Source organism: Ranitomeya variabilis, chromosome 1 (genome assembly GCF_051348905.1).
Source record: "Ranitomeya variabilis isolate aRanVar5 chromosome 1, aRanVar5.hap1, whole genome shotgun sequence".
Classification (NCBI taxonomy): domain Eukaryota; kingdom Metazoa; phylum Chordata; class Amphibia; order Anura; family Dendrobatidae; genus Ranitomeya; species Ranitomeya variabilis.
In genome coordinates, this window is record NC_135232.1 from 148,276,464 (window position 1) to 148,298,380 (window position 21,917).

The window sequence follows — 21,917 nt, forward strand, 5'->3', positions numbered from 1 at the left end:
GACCTATATCGTTGTTAAATGTTGACCTCAAACTCTTCACATCCATCATTACCACTAGACTCAACAAATTATTACCTACCCTTATTCACCGTGACCAAGTGGGGTTCATACCTAATAGACAAGGCCCTGACAATATTAGAAGAAATCTAAATATTATACACTCAGCAAACTACCACAAACAACCCCTGCTACTATTAGCTTTAGACATAGAGAAAGCTTTCGACTCGGTCTCATGGTCCTACCTATTTGAAGTCCTATCCAGATTTGGCATCCCTCGCACCCTTATTTCATGCCTCCAACTACTGTATGACAGCCCTACAGCTTATTTGAAACTCCCGTCCACTAGACCTACCCCTATCAACATACAAAGGGGGACGAGGCAGGGCTGCCCACTTTCTCCAGCCCTGTTTGCCATGGCCATGGAGCCACTAGCTGAGGCAATAAGGCTTAACCCGAACATACTCGGGCCTGTGGGACTTGGCGCACAATATAAGGCAAGCTTATTTGCGGATGATTTACTGCTGACTTTGTCCAGTCCACTTACCACTCTCCCAAATTTATTTTCAGTCCTACGTAGATTTGAGTCGATCTCGGGACTCAAAATTAATGTTGACAAATCCGAAGCTCTATTTCTTAACACCACTAAGGACATGCAAACAAATATTATTTCCCAGTTCAAATTTACAAAAAATGAACATTATATAACTTACCTCGGAGTCAATCTCACCTCTCATAAGTAGTGTTGAGCGATACCGTCCGATACTTGAAAGTATCGGTATCGGAAAGTATCGGCCGATACCGGCAAAGTATCGGATCTAATCCGATACCCGATACCAATACAAGTCAATGGGACTCATGTATCGGACGGTATTCCTGATGGTTCCCAGGGTCTGAAGGAGAGGAAACTCTCCTTCAGGCCCTGGGAACCATATTAATGTGTAAAATAAAGAATTAAAATAAAAAATATTGCTAAACTCACCTCTCCGACGCAGCCTGGACCTCACCGAGGGAACCGGCAGCGTTGTTTGCTTAAAATGCGCGCGTTTCCTGCCTCCCGCGACGTCACGGCTTCTGATTGGTCGCGTGCCGCCCATGTGGCCGCGACGCGACCAATCACAGCAAGCCGTGACGTAATTTTGAGGTCCTGGAAGCCTAATTCTAGGCATTCAGGATTTTAAAATTACGTTCCGGCTTGTGATTGGTCGCGTCGCGGTCACATGGGCGACGCGACCAATCACAAGCCGTGATGTCACGGGAGGCAGGACACGCGCGCATTTTAAAATTACGTCACGGCTTGTGATTGGTTGCGTGCCGCCCATGTGGCCGCGACGCGACCAATCACAGCAAGCCGTGACGTAATTTCAGGTCCTGAATGCCTATTTCTGCATTCAGGACCTGAAATTACGTCACGGCTTGCTGTGATTGGTCGCGTCGCGGCCACATGGGCGGCACGCGACCAATCAGAAGCCGTGACGTCGCGGGAGGCAGGAAACACGCGCATTTTAAGCAAACAACGCTGCCGGTTCCCTCGGTGAGGTCCAGGCTGCGTCGGAGAGGTGAGTATAGCAATATTTTTTATTTTAATTCTTTATTTTACACATTAATGTTGTTTCGATACCGATACCCGATACCACAAAAGTATCGGATCTCGGTATCGGAATTCCGATACCCGCAAGTATCGGCCGATACCCGATACTTGCGGTATCGGAATGCTCAACACTACTCATAAGTTGACCTTATTCAAGTGGAACTATCTCCCGTTAATAAAAAACCTCCGAGCTGACTTGACTAGATGGTCTGCCATGAAGTTGACTTGGTTGGGCAGATTGCATGCAATTAAAATGGTCTCCCTGCCCAGATTTCGGTACTTATTCCGCTCCCTCCCCATTCCGTTGCCCCATAAGACTTTACACGAGATGCACTCTATGATTTCGAAGTTTATTTGGCAAGGAAAAAACCCAGAATCCGTCAAAAAACTATGTTAATACACAGAAGGTTTGGGGGACTTTCCATGCCCAACTTTACACTGTATTACAAGTCGGCTCAGTTGGCCCAATTGACTAATGCCTGTGCTGCCAACCATGCTCCGAGATGGGTTGGCCTGGAATCGTCCCTTTTACATCCATTTTCCTTACCTGGCCTCATGTGGTCCACACAAAAACTACCAAAAGGCTTACACATTACAGCACCATTCACAGCGCATTCCCTGATCCTTTGGAGGAAGGAGAGGTTTAAATTTGATCTCCAATCTAAGTCCTCCCCACTGACCCCCCTCTTCTGTAACCCCATGTTCCCACCAGGACTTGACCCACGTTCTTTTGCTTGGTGGAAAGTTAATGGAATAACCACTCTAAAACACCTCTGCTCGCCCTTTAATATAATTTTAACTAGACAAGAATTCCTCCATAAATACAATCCATCCGTTAACGAAACCTTTCGTATCTATCAGGTTTTCCATTTTGCGGAACAGTTTCTACAACATAAAATCCCTTTTCACGCGACTAACTTCGAACAGAGGTGTATGGATGACCCACTGGGAAGGGGAACTATTTCTCTGCTATACAATTCTCTCAATGCGGCACATGGAGTCGACAAATTACATTACATGAAACAGTGGGAGGAAGACATGGGTATTCAATTAACTTTGGAAAATTGGAGGCGATGTTGTGACACAATTTCCAGGGGTAGTCATCAAGCCTCCCTGGCAGAGACATCCATTAAAGTCCTACACAGAACATACGAAGTCCCAAGTAAACTCCACACTATATACCCCAACATTTCAGATAAATGCTTTAGAGGATGTGGCGCAGTGGGAGATATGAAGCATATTTGGTGGGAGTGTCCGATAGCCTCGACTATGTGGCGGGAAGTAGGATTAATAATTGAAAAAATGTATGGCGGGGCAATACAACCTGACCCGGCCACATTTCTTTTGGGAGCCAAGTACCCAGGCTTCTCTAACAAATTCCACAGGTTGATAGGCCAGCTGCTTATGGCCGCTAAGCTACATATAGCTACCAACTGGAGGTCACCTTTTCTCTCTGTCCAATCGGTTAGAGATAAAATGAATACAATCCTCTTATATGAACGTATACATGCGACTAGGGAAGATTTGTGGGAGGCCTTCCACCAAATTTGGAAACCGTGGATGGATCTTAACACGAACTCGAACCTTGAACAAACCTTGACTTTATCTATTTGAGACTTCATTATCCTGTGAGAGATTCTGATGACACTGGGGTTTAGCCTGCGTTGGATGGGGTGCGAGGAGGGGGAGGCGGAACTCATAAAACGGAACAAAGTATAATTGCGTCTTGTAAATATACTGCAGCTTACCATAAAGTAAAGTGCAGAATCTCATTTCCCTCCCCATTTTCCCTCTTTTATGTCTCCCCATGTTCTTGTCTCGTCATATCTGTATTTTCGAATTTGAGTTAATATATGTATGGTTTTTCCTCTTTGTTTAGACCTAAGCTTATTGAGCTCCCTTGTAAGGGAATCTGTTGTTCAATTGCTATGTTATTGAAAATAAAAAGTTATTGAAACTAAAAAATAAAGATTATTATTATTATTATTAATAAGGTTCACAATTTCATATGGAAGGAATTCCCAGTGTGTTTGTTTTTTTTTTTTATTCATTACTATAAATGCATGTGTCCCTACTTCAGGCAACAACAAATTCTTTTATTTTTCTGTCCCCATAGTCGTGTAGAAGCTTGTTCTTTGCAGGACGAGTTGTACATTTGAATGACACCATTTATATTATCATGTGATGCACTTGAAATCTGGAAAATGTCAAGTATATTGAAATTGCAAAAAAAAGTGCAATTCTACAGTACGTTTCATTGTTTCATTCCATTGTATCTACCCCAAAATGGTATCAATAAAAATGTCAGCTCTGTGCGCAAAAGAAAGCACACTCCCAACCCCAGATCCCAAAAATTGGAGATGTTACGGGTCACGGAAATGGCGCTATTTTTTTTTTCCTTTGAAATATGGATTTTTTTTTTCACCTCTAAAATAAAAAACAAAACAAAAACCAATACATGTTTGGTATCTTTGTACTCTTAATGGTCTCGAGAATCATAATGGCAGGTCAGTTTTAGCATTTGGTGAACATGGTTAATACAAAACCCACAAATCAATTGTGGAATTGCACTTTTTTTTTTTTTTTTTTTTTGCAGTTTCGCCGCACATCGAATTTTTGTCCGGTTTTCTATTACGTTATATGACAAATTCAATGTGTCATTCAAAGGTACAACTCAACCTGCAAAAAATAAGCTCTCACATGGCTGTATTGACGGAGAAATGACAAAATAATTGCCCGTGCATTGCAATGGATTATAACTGCGATCATAGTAACATAGTAACATAGTTTTTAAGGTTGAAGGAAGACTTTAAGTCCATCTAGTTCAACCCATAGCCTAACCTAACATGCCCTAACTTGTTGATCCAGAGGAAGGCAAAAAAAAACCCATGTGCAAAGAGTAAGCGCCACACTGGGGAAAAAAATTCCTTCCCGACTCCACATACGGCAAAAAGCTGCTGAAAGTGGAAGTCCCCTGGTGGGACAAAGTAAAAATGTAAAAAGTGGAAGAAAAAAAAGTAAAAATATTTTAAAATTCAAATAATAAAAAAAAATATATTGTATTGATAAGTTTTCTATTTTTATGGAAGAGAGAAAAAAAAGTACAAAATGTTTGGTATTGCCACTTCCGTGACGACCTGTCTCATGAAAGTGTCCCACTAACCCCTTTAGCGAACACCGTAAAAAAGAGAAAAACCTTGCTTTTTATCGTATCGCCAGACAAAAAATGGAATGAAACGTGATAAAGACAAATGTAAGTACAAATGCCATCTCTGAAACCATCATCTTGTCCCGCAAAAACTGCCATACAGCTCCATCAGCCTAAAATAAGTTATAGCTCTCAGAATAACGCGATGCAAAAACTTTTATTTAGTTTTTACTGTGTAAAATATAAAAGAAAAAAACGATATAAATGTGGCATCGCTCTAATTTTACTTACACGCGTAAAGACATTAAAAAAAACTGAGGAGTCGGAGATTTGGCTTACCGACTCCACAGCCCTTCTACCAGCAGCACAGTTCACCTTACTATTCCTACCCAGGTAACAAATGTATTATAGGGGCACATTTTAGCCTCATTTACCAGGGATATCGTGGCAAAGACTTGAGACTTCTTGGATACCACTATTAATCAGTATTGGATAGCTACTTTACGGCGAATAATGCACTTGCACGTTTAGTCTCCTGCACATTGCTAATCCTTACTTTTGAATATTTCTGCTCTCACCAGGTTTCTACTGTGTTTGTTTTTCAATGACCCTAATAATGTCTTTCCAACTGCTATATTTTTTGATAATACTATTGTTTATCACTAATCTATAGTTATTCTGTACTATTAATATAGTGGCTGTCTGTATATTGATATACATTGTGGGAATATAGCTCAGCAGGGATCTTTGCTTTGGCCCAAGCAGGTGGCTATGGAGTCACAACAGACAATAGCAGGCTAGCGAGTTCCACACAGGTATGCACCAGGCGTATTTATTGTACACACTTGTCGTACAATGTTACACGTGCCAAACATGAAATAAAATATCTAAGGCCGTCTGGCCACTAACTAACAATAAGTTTCTAACTACAAAATAAACCTACACAATAACAGAGAAGTTCATGCAGCCTTACTGTGTCAGCTTCCCAGACCAGCAGATGAGAGAGTGAGATCCCAGCAGCTCTTGATTATATCAGCTGAAGCAGTCAGGATACCAAAGCCTGGACTGCATGTGTGGAGGGGAAGCACTAGTCCTTTCCACGCTGATCACTAAAGAAACCAGGACCGGATTACAGTAAAATAAACAGCTTCACAATCAATACTGGGAGACATATGAAGTGAAACGGGGAGAAACATATCTGTTTTCTAGTACTTCTCCCCTTGGTACCTCATACACCCCCTTCCTCTGTTCGAGCCCGTAGGGTCGGACACGACGAGTCACTAAGCAGTGCGTTCTAGACAACGCATCTGCATTCCCGTGTGCTGCACCTGCCCTGTGCTCAACGGAAAATGTTAAGAAATGCTAAGAACCAGCGTGTCACCCTCGCATTGCCCTCTTTTGCCTGGGACATCCACGTTAGGGGTGAATGGTCCGTCACTAGCCTAAATTGGCGACCTAGCAAATAATAGCGTAAGGTGTATAGGGCCCATTTTACAGCCAGGGCTTCCCGCTCAACCACACTGTAATTCTTTTCTGCCCTCGTAAGCTTTCTGCTTAGATAGCCCACTGGGTGTTCTTCGCCATTCACTTCCTGTGACAGCACTGCACCGAGGCCAACACCCGATGCATCCGTTTGGACAATAAACCGTTTAAAGTCAGGGGCAACCAACACTGGTTGGTCACAGAGGACCGTTTTCAAATGTTGAAAGGCCTCCTCTGCTTCTGCGTTCCACTTTATTGTGATAGATTTCGTCCCCTTGGTAAGATCTGTGAGAGGGGCCGCGATGGTGGCAAAATGTTTGATGAACCGCCTATAATAACCGACGATCCCTAAAAAAGCTCCAACTTGTTTTTCGGTGACCGGTCGTGGCCAATTCCGAATAGCGTCCACCTTATTGGTCTGTGGCTTTACGACTCCTCGCCCTATGCTATATCCCAGATAGCGAGCTTCTTCCAATCCCAAGGTACATTTCTTGGGATTGGCAGTCAACCCAGCAGTTTTTACCGAGTCTAAAACAGCTTGTACTTTTGGTAAATGTGTGTCCCAGTCATCACTAAAGACAATGATATCGTCCAAGTATGCGGACGCATACTGGACATGGGGTTTTAGGACAATATCCATTAGACGTTGGAAGGTGGCTGCGGCACCATGCAACCCAAATGGCATATCACGGTACTGGAACAGTCCTTGGGGCGTGACAAAGGCAGTTTTTTCTTTGGCTGAATCCGTGAGGAGAATCTGCCGATAACCTTTTCTTAAGTCAATAGTGGATATGTACCTGGCCGAACCCAGTCTCTCTATAAGTTCGTCAACCCTCGGCATCGGGTAGGCATCGAATTTCGATACCTCATTTAGTTTCCGAAAATCATTACAAAATCTAATAGTCCCATCGGGCTTGGGCACCAACACGATTGGGCTAGCCCAACCACTCCGGGATTCCTCAATGACTCCAAGCTCTAACATTTTCTCAACTTCTTGGGCAATGGCTTGTCTACGAGCCTCTGGAATTCGATATGGTTTTAGCCGTACCCGCGCCTGTGGATCAGTAACAATGTCATGTTTAATTAAGTGAGTACGGCCAGGAAGTTCTGAGAAAACCTCTGCGTTTTTCTGTATGAATTCCTTGGTCTCTCGTTTTTGACTTTCGGACAGTGTCTCTGCAATACTCACTTCGGGCAGTGTTACCTGGGGGACATTTACCAAAGATGGTGGTGCCCTTCGAGGTCTATCACCAAGGGCAGCTCCTGCCATTAGACTCTCCCTGTCCCGCCAGGCCTTAAGCAAGTTTATGTGGTAGATTTGCTCGGTGTTTCTCTTGTCTGGTTGATGTATCTTATAATTCACTTCACCTACTATCTCCAACACCTCGTATGGGCCCTGCCACTTTGCAAGAAATTTATTTTCTACAGTAGGTACTAATACTAACACCCTGTCTCCGGGTTGAAAGACTCGTGTTCTAGCCGCTCGGTTGTATACCGTGCTCTGGGCATGTTGTGCACGTTCTAAACGTTCCTTGACTATTGGCATGACTGCCTCAATTCTATCTTGCATAAGCATTACGTGTTCAATTACACTACGATAAGGAGTCACCTCTTGTTCCCAAGTCTCTTTAGCAATATCTAATAGGCCTCTAGGACTTCGCCCATAAACTAACTCAAAAGGTGAAAAGCCTGTGGAGGATTGGGGTACTTCACGTATAGCGAACAGAAGATATGGTAGGAGAGCATCCCAATCCCTCCCGTCCTTATCTACCACCCTTTTCAACATTCCCTTCGGGGTTTTAGTAAACGCTCCACCAATCCGTCAGTCTGAGGGTGATATACTGAAGTACGCAAGTGGGAGATTTTTAGTAGTTTACATAAGTCTTTAAGTATACGAGACATAAAGGGGGTCCCCTGATCCGTTAGTATTTCCTTCGGAATGCCGGTGCGAGAAAACATATTAACAAGCTCCTTTGAAATTGCTTTCGCATTGGCATTCCGCAGGGGTACTGCTTCAGAGTAACGAGTGGCATAATCTAGTACTACCAAAATGTACTGATGACCCCTGGCAGATTTAACTAGTGGACCAACTATATCCATTGCTATCCTCTCGAAGGGCACCTCTATTATTGGTAAGGGCACAAGGGGGCTTCTAAAATGTGACATAGGTGCGGTCAATTGACACGTAGGACAGGACTGACAATACTGGGTCACGTCTCCCGCTAGACCCGGCCAAAAGAAACGTTGTAGAATACGGTGTTTTGTTTTTTCTCCGGCCAGGTGTCCCCCCAAGGGATGTTTATGGGCCAGTTCCAAAACTACCTGGCGGAAGGACTTGGGCACCACTAGTTGCTCTACCACCACTCCTCGTACTTTGTCTATGTGATACAGCATATCCTGTTGCACCGCCACATGTGGGAACTCATTTTGAGCCCCTGGGTACAATGGTCTTCCCTCAGAGACCTTTACATTTTCCCATGCCCTTGACAGAGTAGGATCTTCGTGCTAAGCGGTCCCAAAATTACCACGGGCCACCTCAAGACCTGGCATTTCTATAGCTTCCTCTAGTTCATCTGCCTCGCCTGCATATACAGCCAGAGGAGAGTCTACAGATCTGGGAGTTTCCTCTGAGATGGGCCCCCCTTCATCTTGCTGCAATGGCTCAGGGGCTAGCTCCACGGCACCGTCCTCAACTAGAGTGTCCATGCCATTTTTAAGGCTCCACAAGTCCCAAAATAAGGGAAAGTCTCTCCCTAATATTACGTCATGTCCCATAGACTTTAGGACTGTCGCTTGATGTCTTTTGGTTCCTACTGGCGTGGCAAGGGTGACCCAGGCAGTGGGGTAGTTTTTTACATCACCATGGATGCAACTAATGCCCACGGTTAAGTTCATCAGGGCTCTAGGGTCCACCAAACTGGCATGTATCAGAGTTACTTGACTGCCGGAATCCAAGACGGCATTCACACTATGGCCGTCGACCTCAAGGCAACACACATGACGTTCATTTCCTGTGAGGACCTCTGCAACACAGACCGACTGTACATATAACGAAAGGCGTCTCATAGAGTTACAGTCCATTGGCTCTGTAGTCATTGGGCACTTAGCTGCTACATGGCCAAGCCCGCGACATCGCCAACACTGTATAGGTCCTTGCCTCCTCACCGGGGACCCCAGATAGGGTCTGCTGGCTTGCTGTGAGACCGTACCGCCTACATAGTCCTTTATGGGTCTGCTAGCCTTCATTGCAACATTCTCTTCTTTTGAAGACGAAGTAGGTTTCGCAGAATTTTCTGGCGATTTCTTGGGAGTCCAGCGAGGTGATAACGTCCCTTGGAGTAGGCTTTCGGAAGCATTGTAGCGTTCGACCATATTCACCAACTGGTCAGCTGTAGATGGGTCACCCTGACCAACCCACCTCTGTATCTTAGCGGGTAAGGACCGCAGGTACTTGTCTAGAACAACACGTTCCACCATCTCTGCGGATATCAAAGTCTCTGGTTGCAGCCATTTTTTTACTAGATGGATGAGATCATGCATTTGTGAGCGGGCTGGCTGATGCTCCACAAAAGTCCACAAGTGTTCCCTCTGTGCTTGTACATATGTGTTTACTCCCAGCCTTGCCAGGATTTCGCCTTTTAATTTGGTGTAGTCCATAGCATCCACTCCACTTAAATCGTAATAGGCCTTTTGTGGATCTCCACTCAGAAATGGAGCAACCACTTCAGCCCATCTATCCACCAGTAAATGCTCACGTTCTGCAATACGTTCAAATACGGTGAGATACGCTTCCACATCATCGTCAGCAGTCATTTTAAGCAGCGTCTTTTGTACAGCTTTCCGCGCACTAGCAACACTTTGTGCACGATCCCCCTCATCTCGGGGCTGACGAACCAAAGCCTGCTTTATTACATTCAACTGCTCTTGCTGAATCTGGTTTTGCTGGTCCAGGGCTTGCTGGAAGTAGGTATTGGTCTGCTGTTGTTGAACATTTGCCTGCAATAACTGTTTCACTAGTTCCTCCATATTACTGGACTCTTGGCTCTTCAAAAGCACAGGAGCTTTCAGCCAAGACATACACAGAGCGCTTTCTCTGCAGTCACCGTGCAATAGCCACAAATGCCCGCATTCGAAACACCATTTGTGGGAATATAGCTCAGCAGGGATCTTTGCTTTGGCCCAAGCAGGTGGCTATGGAGTCACAACAGACAATAGCAGGCTAGCGAGTTCCACACAGGTATGCACCAGGCGTATTTATTGTACACACTTGTCGTACAATGTTACACGTGCCAAACATGAAATAAAATATCTAAGGCCGTCTGGCCACTAACTAACAATAAGTTTCTAACTACAAAATAAACCTACACAATAACAGAGAAGTTCATGCAGCCTAAGGCTAGTTTCACACTAGCGTTAACTGCAATACGTCGCAAATGCGTCGTTTTTGCGAAACGCCGCATCCAGCAAAAGTTTTTGCTGGATACGTTGTTTCGTCATAGAGTAACATTAGCGACGCATTTGCGACGCATTTGCGACGCATTTCCAAACGGTGAATGCGTTTGGCGGCGTTTGGGCGTATGGTAGCGGTCCGTCGGGAGAAAAAAACGTTACATGTAACGTTTTTTGCTCCCGACGGTCCGCTTTTTCCGACCGCGCATGCGCAGTTGGAACTCCGCCCCCACCTCCCCGCACTTCCCCGCACATCACAATGGGGCAGCGGATGCGTGGGAAATATGCATCCGCTGCCCCCGTTGTGCGGCGGAGACCACACTAGCGTCGGGAACGTCGGCCCGACGCGCAGCGACGGGTTGTTCCCGACGCTAGTGTGAAAGTAGCCTTACTGTGTCAGCTTCCCAGACCAGCAGATGAGAGAGTGAGATCCCAGCAGCTCTTGATTATATCAGCTGAAGCAGTCAGGAGACCAAAACCTGGACTGCATGTGTGGAGGGGAAGCACCAGTCCTTTCCACGCTGATCACTAAAGAAACCAGGACCGGATTACAGTAAAATAAACAGCTTCACAATCAATACTGGGAGACATATGAAATGAAACGGGGAGAAACATATCTGTTTTCTAGTACTTCTCCCCTTGGTACCTCACAACATATATACAGTATAAGGTTTGTCCTGACATACTAATTAATGCCATTGTGCTGTGCTTCTCCGTCCTTTGTTTGGAGGTTTTTATCCCTGTCCACTTTAGCATTCATTTACAGTTTTTAACTTATTAATAAAAATTTACTTTTTAACTTCACATTTGTTGGAATCTCTTCTGGTCTAGTGGCAGTTGGCCACATAAGATAATTTTGGTGTATACTGTTTGAAGTGTCTAACAGCTACGTAATTTTGGACATATAAGGTATTATCATGCGCCCAAACAGTAGTTTTCACCCACATATGGGATATCTGTACACTCAGGAGAAATTGCATAACAAATTGTAATGTGCAGTTTCTCCTGTTACCCTTATGAAAATGCAAAATTTTTGTGGGAACATTTTTTTTTTTTTTTTTTTTTTTAAATTTCAGAAGCACATAGGGGTACAAGGTGCAGGCCACACATCCAAATAAGTTCCTTAAGGGGTCTAGTTTGCAAAATAGTGTCACTTGTGGGGGATTTTCACTGTTCAGGCACATCAAGGGCTCTCCAAATGTGACATGTCATCCACTAATTATTCTAGCAAATCTTGCATTCAAAAAGTCATATAGAGCTCCTTCCCTTCCGAGCCCTGCCATGTGCCCAAACAGTGGTCTTCCCCCACATATGGGGTATCCGTATGCTTATGAGAAATTGCACAACAAATTTTGGGGTCCATTTTTTTTTCGTGCTTCCGTTGTAAAAAATAATAATAAAAAAATGGTCTAAATTAATAACCTTTTTTTTGTGAAAAAAAAATATTTTAAATATTCATTGTTTCTTCATTATTTCAAAAATGTCTGAAGCACCTGAATGGTTAATCTACTTCTTGTATGTGGTTTTGAGCACTTTGAAGGGTGCCGTTTTTATAATGGTGTCAACCTTTGGGTATAAGTCATATAGACCCCTGAAAGGCGCTTCAAATGTAATGAGGTCCCCAAAGGAAAAAAAAAATGTTTTGTAAATGTTGTTGAAAAAAATGAGAAATCGTTGGTCAACATTTAACCCTTATAACTTCCTAACAAAAAAAATTGTTTAAAAAAATTATACTAATGTAAAGTGGAATTACTATTTTGTGTGAAATAACTCTGATTTAAGGTCATATAAATTAAAAGTTTGAAAATTGCAAAATTTCCATTTTTTTTTTTTTCACAAACGCAAGTTGTATTGAAGAAATGTTATCACTGTCATGAAGTACGTTATGTTGCAAAAAAGCTCTCCAAATCACTGGGATCTGTTGAAGCGTTCCCCCGTTGTGTACATTTAGTTCTCCTGAATCTTTTTAGCATTCATCTTACATTTTACTCTTAATTCCTACAGAACAAGGAGAAAAAATAAGAAAACTAGGAAATATGGAGTATTGGATACAAATATAGGGAATATGGAACTAACTCCCTTAGAACAAGAGGAAGAAGATGACGAGACTTTGTTTGATGCCAATCAGCCACGAAGGTGAGATTTTGCACTTGGATATTCTGCAAACTCAGAATGGTGGCACAAATACATCAGTTGATCTCTGTCTAGATTAGGGGTGGGGAACCTCAGACCCCAGGGCCATTTACAGCCCTCGATGACCTTTTTTTTCAGGCCCCCAAGCAGATTCTCAGGGACCACATTTCGGGCAGGGAGGTGTATTTTGATTGCCACCAGCTCATTATTTCTTCTTGCTCTGTTAGCACACACAGTGTTCACTACTGAACACTGAAGGACATGCAATGAAAGATTACATCCTGAAACCAGTGCCAGAGTCAGGATGTACTTTGTGGGCGGAGTTTGTACGGCCCCCAAAGGATGGTATAAATATCCAAATGGCCCTTGGCAGAAAAAAGATTCCCCACCCCTGGTCTAGATCATGTTTATTGGCTGTCCCTGACATCGGTACCTTGTTACTAGTTCTCCAATATACTTATTGCAGCCGTCCACTATACCTTCAGTAAAATCCTGTTTATGTAAACTTTAAAGGGTAATCAGTTGATACAAACTAATAAAAGGTTAATTTGCTGCTTGAAATAAGGTTCTTATAAACTGTTGGTAACCCAATTCGTAGTCGTGAATAACTTGTAAGGCTTTCGACATCGTTTCAGTTTTCCTAGTGTATCCTCACCCATCCCCTGTAGACTGTGAGCCCTTGCGGGCAGGGTTCTCTCTCCTTCTGTACTTGTGAGCCTTGTTTTGCTCATGCTTATTGTGCTTGTCTATATCTGCCCCTTTCACATGTAAAATGCCATGGAATAAATGGCGCTATAAAATGTATAATAATAATACTATTACATATCTGCAGGATTTATTTTTAAAACTCAAAAGGATAGTATTGCTCTAACATGGATGCCAAAGCACTATGGAAACTTGTGATCATATAATATGTAATGTGTTTGTTTTTTTTTTTGTTTGTTTTTTTCTTTCCCAAAATTTTTTACTGTTTTAAATAAGACTAGTGATGAGCGGACGTGCTTGGATAAGGTGTTATCGGAGCATGCTCGTGTGCCGAGTGTCTTCGGCGTGCTCGAATACTATGTTTGAGTCCCCTGGCGCCTGCATGTCTCTTAGGCAATGCTCGGATAACATCTGATCCGAGCATGTTCACTTATCACTAAACAAGGCCCATATACTTACTACTTTTTTCTTCTGTTATATGTTACTAATGTCTTTTCATGTCATTAGCTTCTGTAACCATCTGTGCATGGCTAACTTCAAACTTCATTTTTACGTATATTTTGTAAAAATTCAATTGTTTTCAGAAGCCATTCTTCATCTAGTGTAGGCCCAAAGGTTGCCTGTTAGCCAGGTTGTACATAAGTGACTGGAAGAAATGTGGTGGTCAGTTAGGGTTGCTTGGTGACATCTGTCAAGCAACATGACCCAGTGCCACCATTTTCAGAGAACACAGGGCATTTGATTATTCTCTCATATAATATGATATGCTGGTCTAAATGATCTCTAAAGGGCATATATACATGATCTTCCTGATGCAGATGGACCTAATAAACCATCTTCCTTCATGTCATCGGATACCCTCCTGCCCCTTTATACATCCCCACTATGTTCGGACCATTGAATTGTCCATTAGGAAAGCTTTGTATGCTTTCCTTTTTTGAACTTGGATCAGGTAGATGTTTGATCAGTTATGTCTAAACATTAAATCAATGAATAAAAATGGGAAAAACTGATCGTTTTTAACTAAACCAACTGTTTCCTATACCTATAAAAGTTTTCATGAAAATTAGTATCCGCGTTTCTCAGCTTATTGTGCTACTGTTTGTATTTCAGAAGTCTAATTTGTAAAGCTCTGGGAAAAGAAGGCTGCTTTGTTGATGTAATGGAGCCTGTTTATTTCATAGTGCCACAGGGCATGTTGTATACGGTGTGGATTAGCAGATGGTTTATGCAGATAATGTAAATCTTGTGATACAGCTGTTTAGTGCTGAGTAAAATATGGCTTCATGTTTGATTTGTGTTCTGGAGTGATTTACAATATAGTGCTTTTAAATGGCCCTAAAATGCATGTAAAATAGAAAAATATGCTGAAAACTTCATCAGTCACGAATGGTGAGAACAGGTGTATAAAACTGCATCTGTGTGATAAATGGGGACAACTACCTGATACAAACATGAAACTATTGGCACTTTGTTAAAATAGGCTGTAGAGAGACAGCAAATTAAATTATAGTTATAATCATTTTACATCCTGAACACCTCACTAAATCTTCAGAATCGCTTTTTTTGTTTGTTTTATGCTGGGGATGTTTTAAATCTCAGGTATGACCTTAGTATCACTTACATTGCTCAGTGGGGTCCTGCTGGTGGTGTTCACAATGCTCTTCCTCATGTTTGTTGAGGACCTATTCTTTCAATTAGTTTTTTTAAGTTTTGTTAACTAATAGTCATACCTTTTCCCATCTCCCTTCACAATAATTTTTGCCCAGATTAAGCCTGTGTCTTTTTCTTCTGAGATCACTTTTGAAGTTTGAGCCCGTTGTTGGGCCTAGTGACTAGTGTGAACATTGCAATAAATTGTTTTTTTTTCTGCCTTTTTATTTATTATTTTTAAATGGCTAGTGATTTGGACCTTCATGTCTGCATGTGGGGCAGAGGCCACTTCAACCAGGGCTGTGGAGTCGGTGTCATGGAAATTGAGGAGTCGGAGGTTTGGCTTACCGACTCCACAGCCCTGACTTCAACGAAGGCGCATTGTAGCAGTGAGACGCCCAGCGAAGGTTATTTCTGCCCCACTTGAAGACCATGATGGCTAAAGGTACTGTTTTTGTACTTCCTTGTAGCTGAGATCATCCTGCCTATTTAATCAAGGCACTGCCTATTTGAAACATATTGTCAGTATTGTTCTGTTCGCCAACATTGTTTCCATGTAATTTGCAATATATTATCAATAAGTATTGGGAAACATATTGATAGTTTTGTTTAAACATCCCTTTTGTTTCCATGCAATTTTAGATATCTTATTAATAGCTATTGGGAAACATATTTGTTAAAATTGGTTTTAATTTGTGGGGCTTGGGTTTATGTACGTGCACATTGGCTTTCCTAGATTTTGTTAGCACAACTTTCTCTCCTTTCCAATTTTTTGTATTATTATGATAATTAATGAGTTTTCTATATAAATTTTAGTGGCCTGTAAATCCTCTGTTTTGTTATAGGGTAATAATTTCATTCACTAGGGGTGGTAAAATGTATATATTGGTTTTAAATATATAAAGTGTACAAATTTTTATAGGCAACTTACGAAACCACACCATATAAAAACGCTTAAAATACACACAATTGTAAGCAACCACTTACATCTGACACCCCCCATATTCAATCTCAACAGTATGGGCAAAGGCTACAACCACTGCTTTAGCAAAGAATTCACAGACCCGATTATATTCTGTGCTGCGAATGTTGGTGCTTTTATTTTGTACTATTTTTTTCTTCTATTTTATAATTTTAACAGCTACACATTTAAAAATACATTAGATACATTAGTCGGTACCTGTTGCCAAAAAAAAAACAACGCTATTAACCTGAAGATTAACCCCAGTTGAGTGTTTGTAGTGAGATAAGTGTTTCTCTTCCCGGTGCATTATCATATCCATGTCAGCACCCGTTATTTTTGCTGCTAACTTGTACTTTACCTCGCCTAATTACTTATTTTTTTACTTTTTTTGTTTACTATATATGTGCAATAAAATTTATATTGATTTGCCTAAATATCCCCTTAATTAAATGGATCTTGGGCTATAATATTTCTATACTATATTCAATATGACTCCATTGGTTGTTTGAATTTACTTGGAGCTTTATATCTGTAGATATGCTTTTTTTCGGTTCTAACCCCAGTTAAGTGTTGTTAAATGTCCAAAAAAGTTAAATGGTTGCACTCACCGGTATTAAATAAAAACTTGTTTTATTGGTACACTTAATGAAAACATGCCCGCAGGAAGGTACTCACAAAAAACACTCTGGACGACTGCCGTTTCGCGCCTCCTGCGCTTCAACGGGTGCTATGGTGTGAAGGAAGTGGCAGCAAACTTATACAGGTAACAGCCAAACACACCTCATGCCACATGTCAGACTATTATCATGAATACACCTCCATTAGGCTGCGAACATTAATCAAATAATACAAAAACTACAGCACATGATTTAAAAAGTACATATATTGCTAACAATTACGCAATCCTACAAACACTGTCATGTCACACAGCGTTCAGGAAGCCATCGTCCACCAACTCCCTACTCCACTTTAACAGCGCTCACCCTTATGTTAAAAGATCCCTCCCTTACATCCAATTTCTTCATCTTGGGAGGTTGAATAATAAGCGCTTCAAGGAACAGGCGGACGAAATGAAAGAATGGTTCATGCAAAGAAATTACCCTGAGTCACTTTTAGATTCAGCTTTGAATAAAGCAAGTTCACTTTCACGGGAAACACTCTTGAGAAATCAACATAGGGGCAAAAAAGCAAAACGGTTTTTCAGTTTTAAACATGGGCCTATGGACAGACATAGAGCAGCTCTGCACAGAAATTGGAATATCCTTGAGAAGGACAAAGATCTGGCAGACAGTGTCCAGAGGTCCCTTAGTGTCATGTAGGAGAACTACTAACCTGAAGGACATATTGTCCATAATTTTCTCAGAACAGAAACTAACAAAAATTGGCACGCATCGCATAAACCGGCAGGTAACTTTAAATGTGGGCATTGTTCATTTTTTACTTTATATCCAACATCGAAATGTCTACAAATAGGGGACATATCACACCAGGTCAATGATTTCATCACCTGCCAAACTAATTATGTAGTTTGTTATATTGTGCCCCTGTATATTTTTGTATATAGGCAAAACCATCTGGCCTTTGTTTGTGCGGTTTAGAGAACAATATAACCCATAGTAACTGGTAAGTGTACATCACGCCTAATTGATGATATGAGGGAACGTCACGGAGGTAATGCAGACGCATTGCGATTCGCAGGAATTGAGCGACTTAGTTTACCAGTCTAGGGAGGAGATCTACACAAATTACTCCTGAGAAGGGAGGCCTGGTGGATCTTGCGCACCCGAGCACAGGGTGCCTCAGGATTCGATGATAAGTGTGACATGACAGTGTTTTTAGGATTGTGTAATTGTTACATTTACAGCTCTGCAAAAATTAAGAGACCACTGCAGAATGTTCAGTTTCTCTGATTTTTCTCTTTATAGGTATATTTTTGAGTAAAATGTAAATTGTTATTTTATTCTATAAACTTCTGACAACATGTCTCCGAATTTCCAAGCAATAAATTTTGTATTTTTTTTCTGACAAAGAAAAATGGTCAAATTTAAAAAAAAAAACCTGTGCTTTCAGGCCTCAAATAATGCAAAGAATACAAGTTCATAATCATTTAAAAACAACAATACTAATGTTTTAACTCAGGTAGAGTTAAAAAATCAATATTTTGTGGAACAACCATGATTTTTAATCCCAGCTTTCATGCGTCTTGGCATACTTTCCACCAGTCTTTCACAATGCTTCTGGGGCAAAAATGTAAGCAGTTCTTTGTTTGATGGTTTGTGATTATCCATCACCCTCTTGATTACATTCCAGAGGTTTTCATTGGGGTTCAGGTCTGGAGATTGGGCTGCCCATGAAAGGGTTCTGATGTGGTGGTCTCTTAATTTTTGCCCGAGCTGTATCTACTTTCTCCTTCGCCTCATTGGGGGACAAAGGACTGTGGGTGTATGCTTCTGCCGCCAGGAGGCTGACACTAAGTAAACGTGAAAAAAAGTTAGCTCCTCCGCCGTAATGTACACCCTGACACTGGCTACCGAGGAATCCAGTTTATGCTTAGTGTCTCAAGGAGGTACATCTCTGGGTCCTGATCTTTTGGACTCTGTTTTCAACGTCTATGGATTGAAGGGGCGACGGATCCTTTTGAGGGTCCGATCTCCCCAAACCAACAACGGGCAAGCACATGGGATCTCCCCACGTATCCTTTCCCACTACGTGGGATCTTTCACCGGACTTGGCCCTGACCACCCTAAGGTAGTTAGACCCTAGGCTGTACAGGCGCCCGTGTGATGTCCGTGTGACCCCCTGATTTCTACACCCTGCTGCTGCTGCGGTGATAGATGGGGTGGTGGACGGTCCCTCTCCTTATCCTAGTAGATAACGGAGCTAGGGTTCCTGCACCGTCTTTTGCCTCCCCCTCGCTGTATTTTTTCTGGGAGAGGGGAACGCCGGACAAGGCGCACTATGCATTTACCTGGAGGTCTGTGGTGTGTTTCATGTGTCGGACTGTGGCCGTGCTGCGGCAGTGCGGTACCTCCGGGCGCCGTGTTTTTCTTTATTTTCGGCCGCAGCTTTGGACTGCGGCACTGCAGTGAGTAGAGGGCTATACCGCCGGCTTTCCATTGTACGGCGGCACCATGCTCCTTTCCAGGCTCTGCCTGGTTTCCAGCAGGTGTGGGACAGGCCCCGGCTTCATTTCCGGGTAGCTCTGGGCCCGGACTTCCTCCCAGCAGACCACGCTGTTAGGCCCCGCCCCCTCCGGTGCGTCCACTTCCGGTGCGTCCACTTCCGGTGCTTCAGAGAGCGCAGAAATTGAGGCCCCGGCTTCAGGCCTGCTACAGGCCGCATCGCAGCAATGGCGGTTCCGCCCCCTGGAGTCGGCTGGGGATAGAAGCGGCATCATCTCACTCCGCATCGTGCTCAGGTCCATCGCTGTAATCGTGGGGACACAGGACTGGGGTAAGTGCTTCTCCCTCCTGCTGACAGAAGCACTATTTTTTTGCCCAGTCTCAGGCTCTGGGTATAGCCTTACAGATCACTGTGTCTAGAAGGGTTAAGGCTCACACGGTGCTATATACCGGTTGTGCAGCCTGTCGTGCCCCTTTCCCGCGTGCCCAGAGTAACCCTCTTTGCGAGGCCTGCGATTCTGAACGCGCCCAGGAGCCTCCCCCTGCCAGTTCCCCAGCAATCCCTGAGGCTGGGGCGGTTCCGCCGGAATGGGTTATGTCTTTGACGCAATCGATGGCGTCCCTTACTGAAGCGATCAAATCCCTTCAGTCCCCGGCTGTTAGGGCCAGCAGTCCATCCGCCTCGGAGAGGGCCTCGGGATCTCAGGAGCCTTCGGCCTGCAGGGGCTGCGCTCGCACTAGGCAGACTCGTGGAAAGCGGATTCGCACAGCGTCGCCCAGGCCCTCAGGTGCTTCTGCATCCTGGAGCTCTGTGTCACGTTCTCCTTCCCCATGTGAGAGTGGGGAAGTTGAAACAGATTATGAGTCAGAGGGGTCTCTCAATTTTGAAAATCCTGGTTTTCAAGAGTCGGTAGATAGTCTGATTGAGGCTGTCAATCAGTCCCTGGGGATAGAGGACGAGCTCGCCTCTTCCTCAGATCATAAGGTCTCGTTTAAGCGGGCCAAACGGGCCCATAGGGTGTTTTCTTCTCACCCTGAATTTGAGGACATGATCCGACGTAACCGGGAGCACCCGGATAAGCGTTTTTCGGGGCAAAGGGCTCTGAAGGCAAGGTATCCCTTAGCTTCTGAGCTTTGTAGCAAATGGGCCGAAAATCCTGCTGTGGATCCTCCGGTGTCCCGTTTAGCCTCGAACACATTGCTATCTCTCCCTAATGCATCGGCTATTAAAGAGCCTACGGATCGTCTTATAGAGAGTTTAGCGCGTTCAGTTTTTGAGGCTTCAAGTTCGGCACTTTTCCCTTCTTTCGCGGCAACTTGGGTTGCTAAAGCTATGATATCTTGGTCAGAGTCCTTAACAAAGGCTCTTCAAGAAAGGGATTTGTCAGCGGAATTGGCGGAAATGTCTTCTCAGATTGCACTCGCTGGTAGTTATCTGATTAATGCATCCTTAGATGCTGCAGATTGTGCCTCTTCGGCTGCTGCTAACGCTGTTGCTATTAGAAGGGCTCTCTGATTAAGAACATGGCGGGCTGACTCTACCTCTAAAAAGTCGCTTACAACCCTACCGTATCTGGGAGGTCGTTTGTTCGGGGAAAAACTGGACCAGCTGATTTCTTACTCCACTGGAGGAAAAAGTAAGTTTCTTCCTCAGCAGAGGATCAAACAGCCTTTTCGCCACCAATTTCTGGCCCGTTTCAGACCCTTTCGCAATGCTAGATGGGCTCCAACATCAGGCTCTGCTGTGCAGGGTCGACCCAATCAAGACCGAGACGTTCGGTTCACTTATACGGCCAACCAGGGAGGTAGAATGCGTCACCCGTCTACTAGATCCAGAGGATCTAGGACTCAAAGGTTTTTGGCTAAGTGACTGGAGGCCTCTGCGGAGTGCCTCCAACAGAGTAGGCGGACGTCTACTTTTGTTTCACCAAGTCTGGCTTCAGGCGGTCCACGACCGGTGGGTGGGAGAGCTCGTATCTTCAGGTTACAAGATAGAGCTTGTCCATCTGCCTCCTCCCCGGTTCTTCCCATCCCGTCTTCCCTGGTCTGAGTCCCTCCGACTAGACCTGTACAATTCCATAGAGTCCCTTTGTCTCAGCGGAGTCATTTCTCCTGTCCCAAGGGAGGAAAGGTTTCAGGGATTTTATTCCAATCTTTTTGTAGTCCCCAAAAAGGACGGAACAGGAAGACCTATCCTAGATCTAAAACTCTTAAACAGGTTTGTCCGCGTTCGTCACTTTCGGATGGAATCGCTCCGTTCAGTCATCGCCTCACTGGAAAGGGGAGAGTTCTTGGCCTGAATAGACATTCAGGATGCCTACCTGCATATTCCCATTTTTCCTCCTCATCAAAAATTTCTCCGGTTTGCCTTGAACAATCTGCATTTCCAGTTCACGGCTTTACCCTTCGGGCTAGCCTCCGCTCCCAGGGTGTTCACAAAGGTCATGTCGACGGTGGTATCCATTCTACACTCCCGAGGCATAGTTGTCTTGCCTTACCTAGACGATCTTTTGATCAAGGGGCCGACTTTTCAATCCTGCAGGGAAAATGTCGGCATCACTCTAGACACCCTTTCTCGTTTAGGTTGGCTAGTAAATTTAAGGAAGTCATCCCTTCGACCATCTCGGAGGATCTCGTTTCTTGGAATGATCTTCGACACTTCTCAGGCCCTAT

At 43.6% G+C, this 21,917-nt stretch overlaps 1 protein-coding gene across 1 annotated transcript in view; it reads left to right on the forward strand.

Moving 5' to 3' along the window:
• FAM174A (family with sequence similarity 174 member A) overlaps positions 1-21,917 on the forward strand; it is a 43,347-nt gene that overhangs the window by 15,993 nt on the left and 5,437 nt on the right. Inside the window, exon 2 of the mRNA XM_077289720.1 lies at positions 12,672-12,803. Coding sequence (XP_077145835.1) covers positions 12,672-12,803 — 132 coding nt within the window. The remainder of the gene's footprint in view (positions 1-12,671; positions 12,804-21,917) is intronic.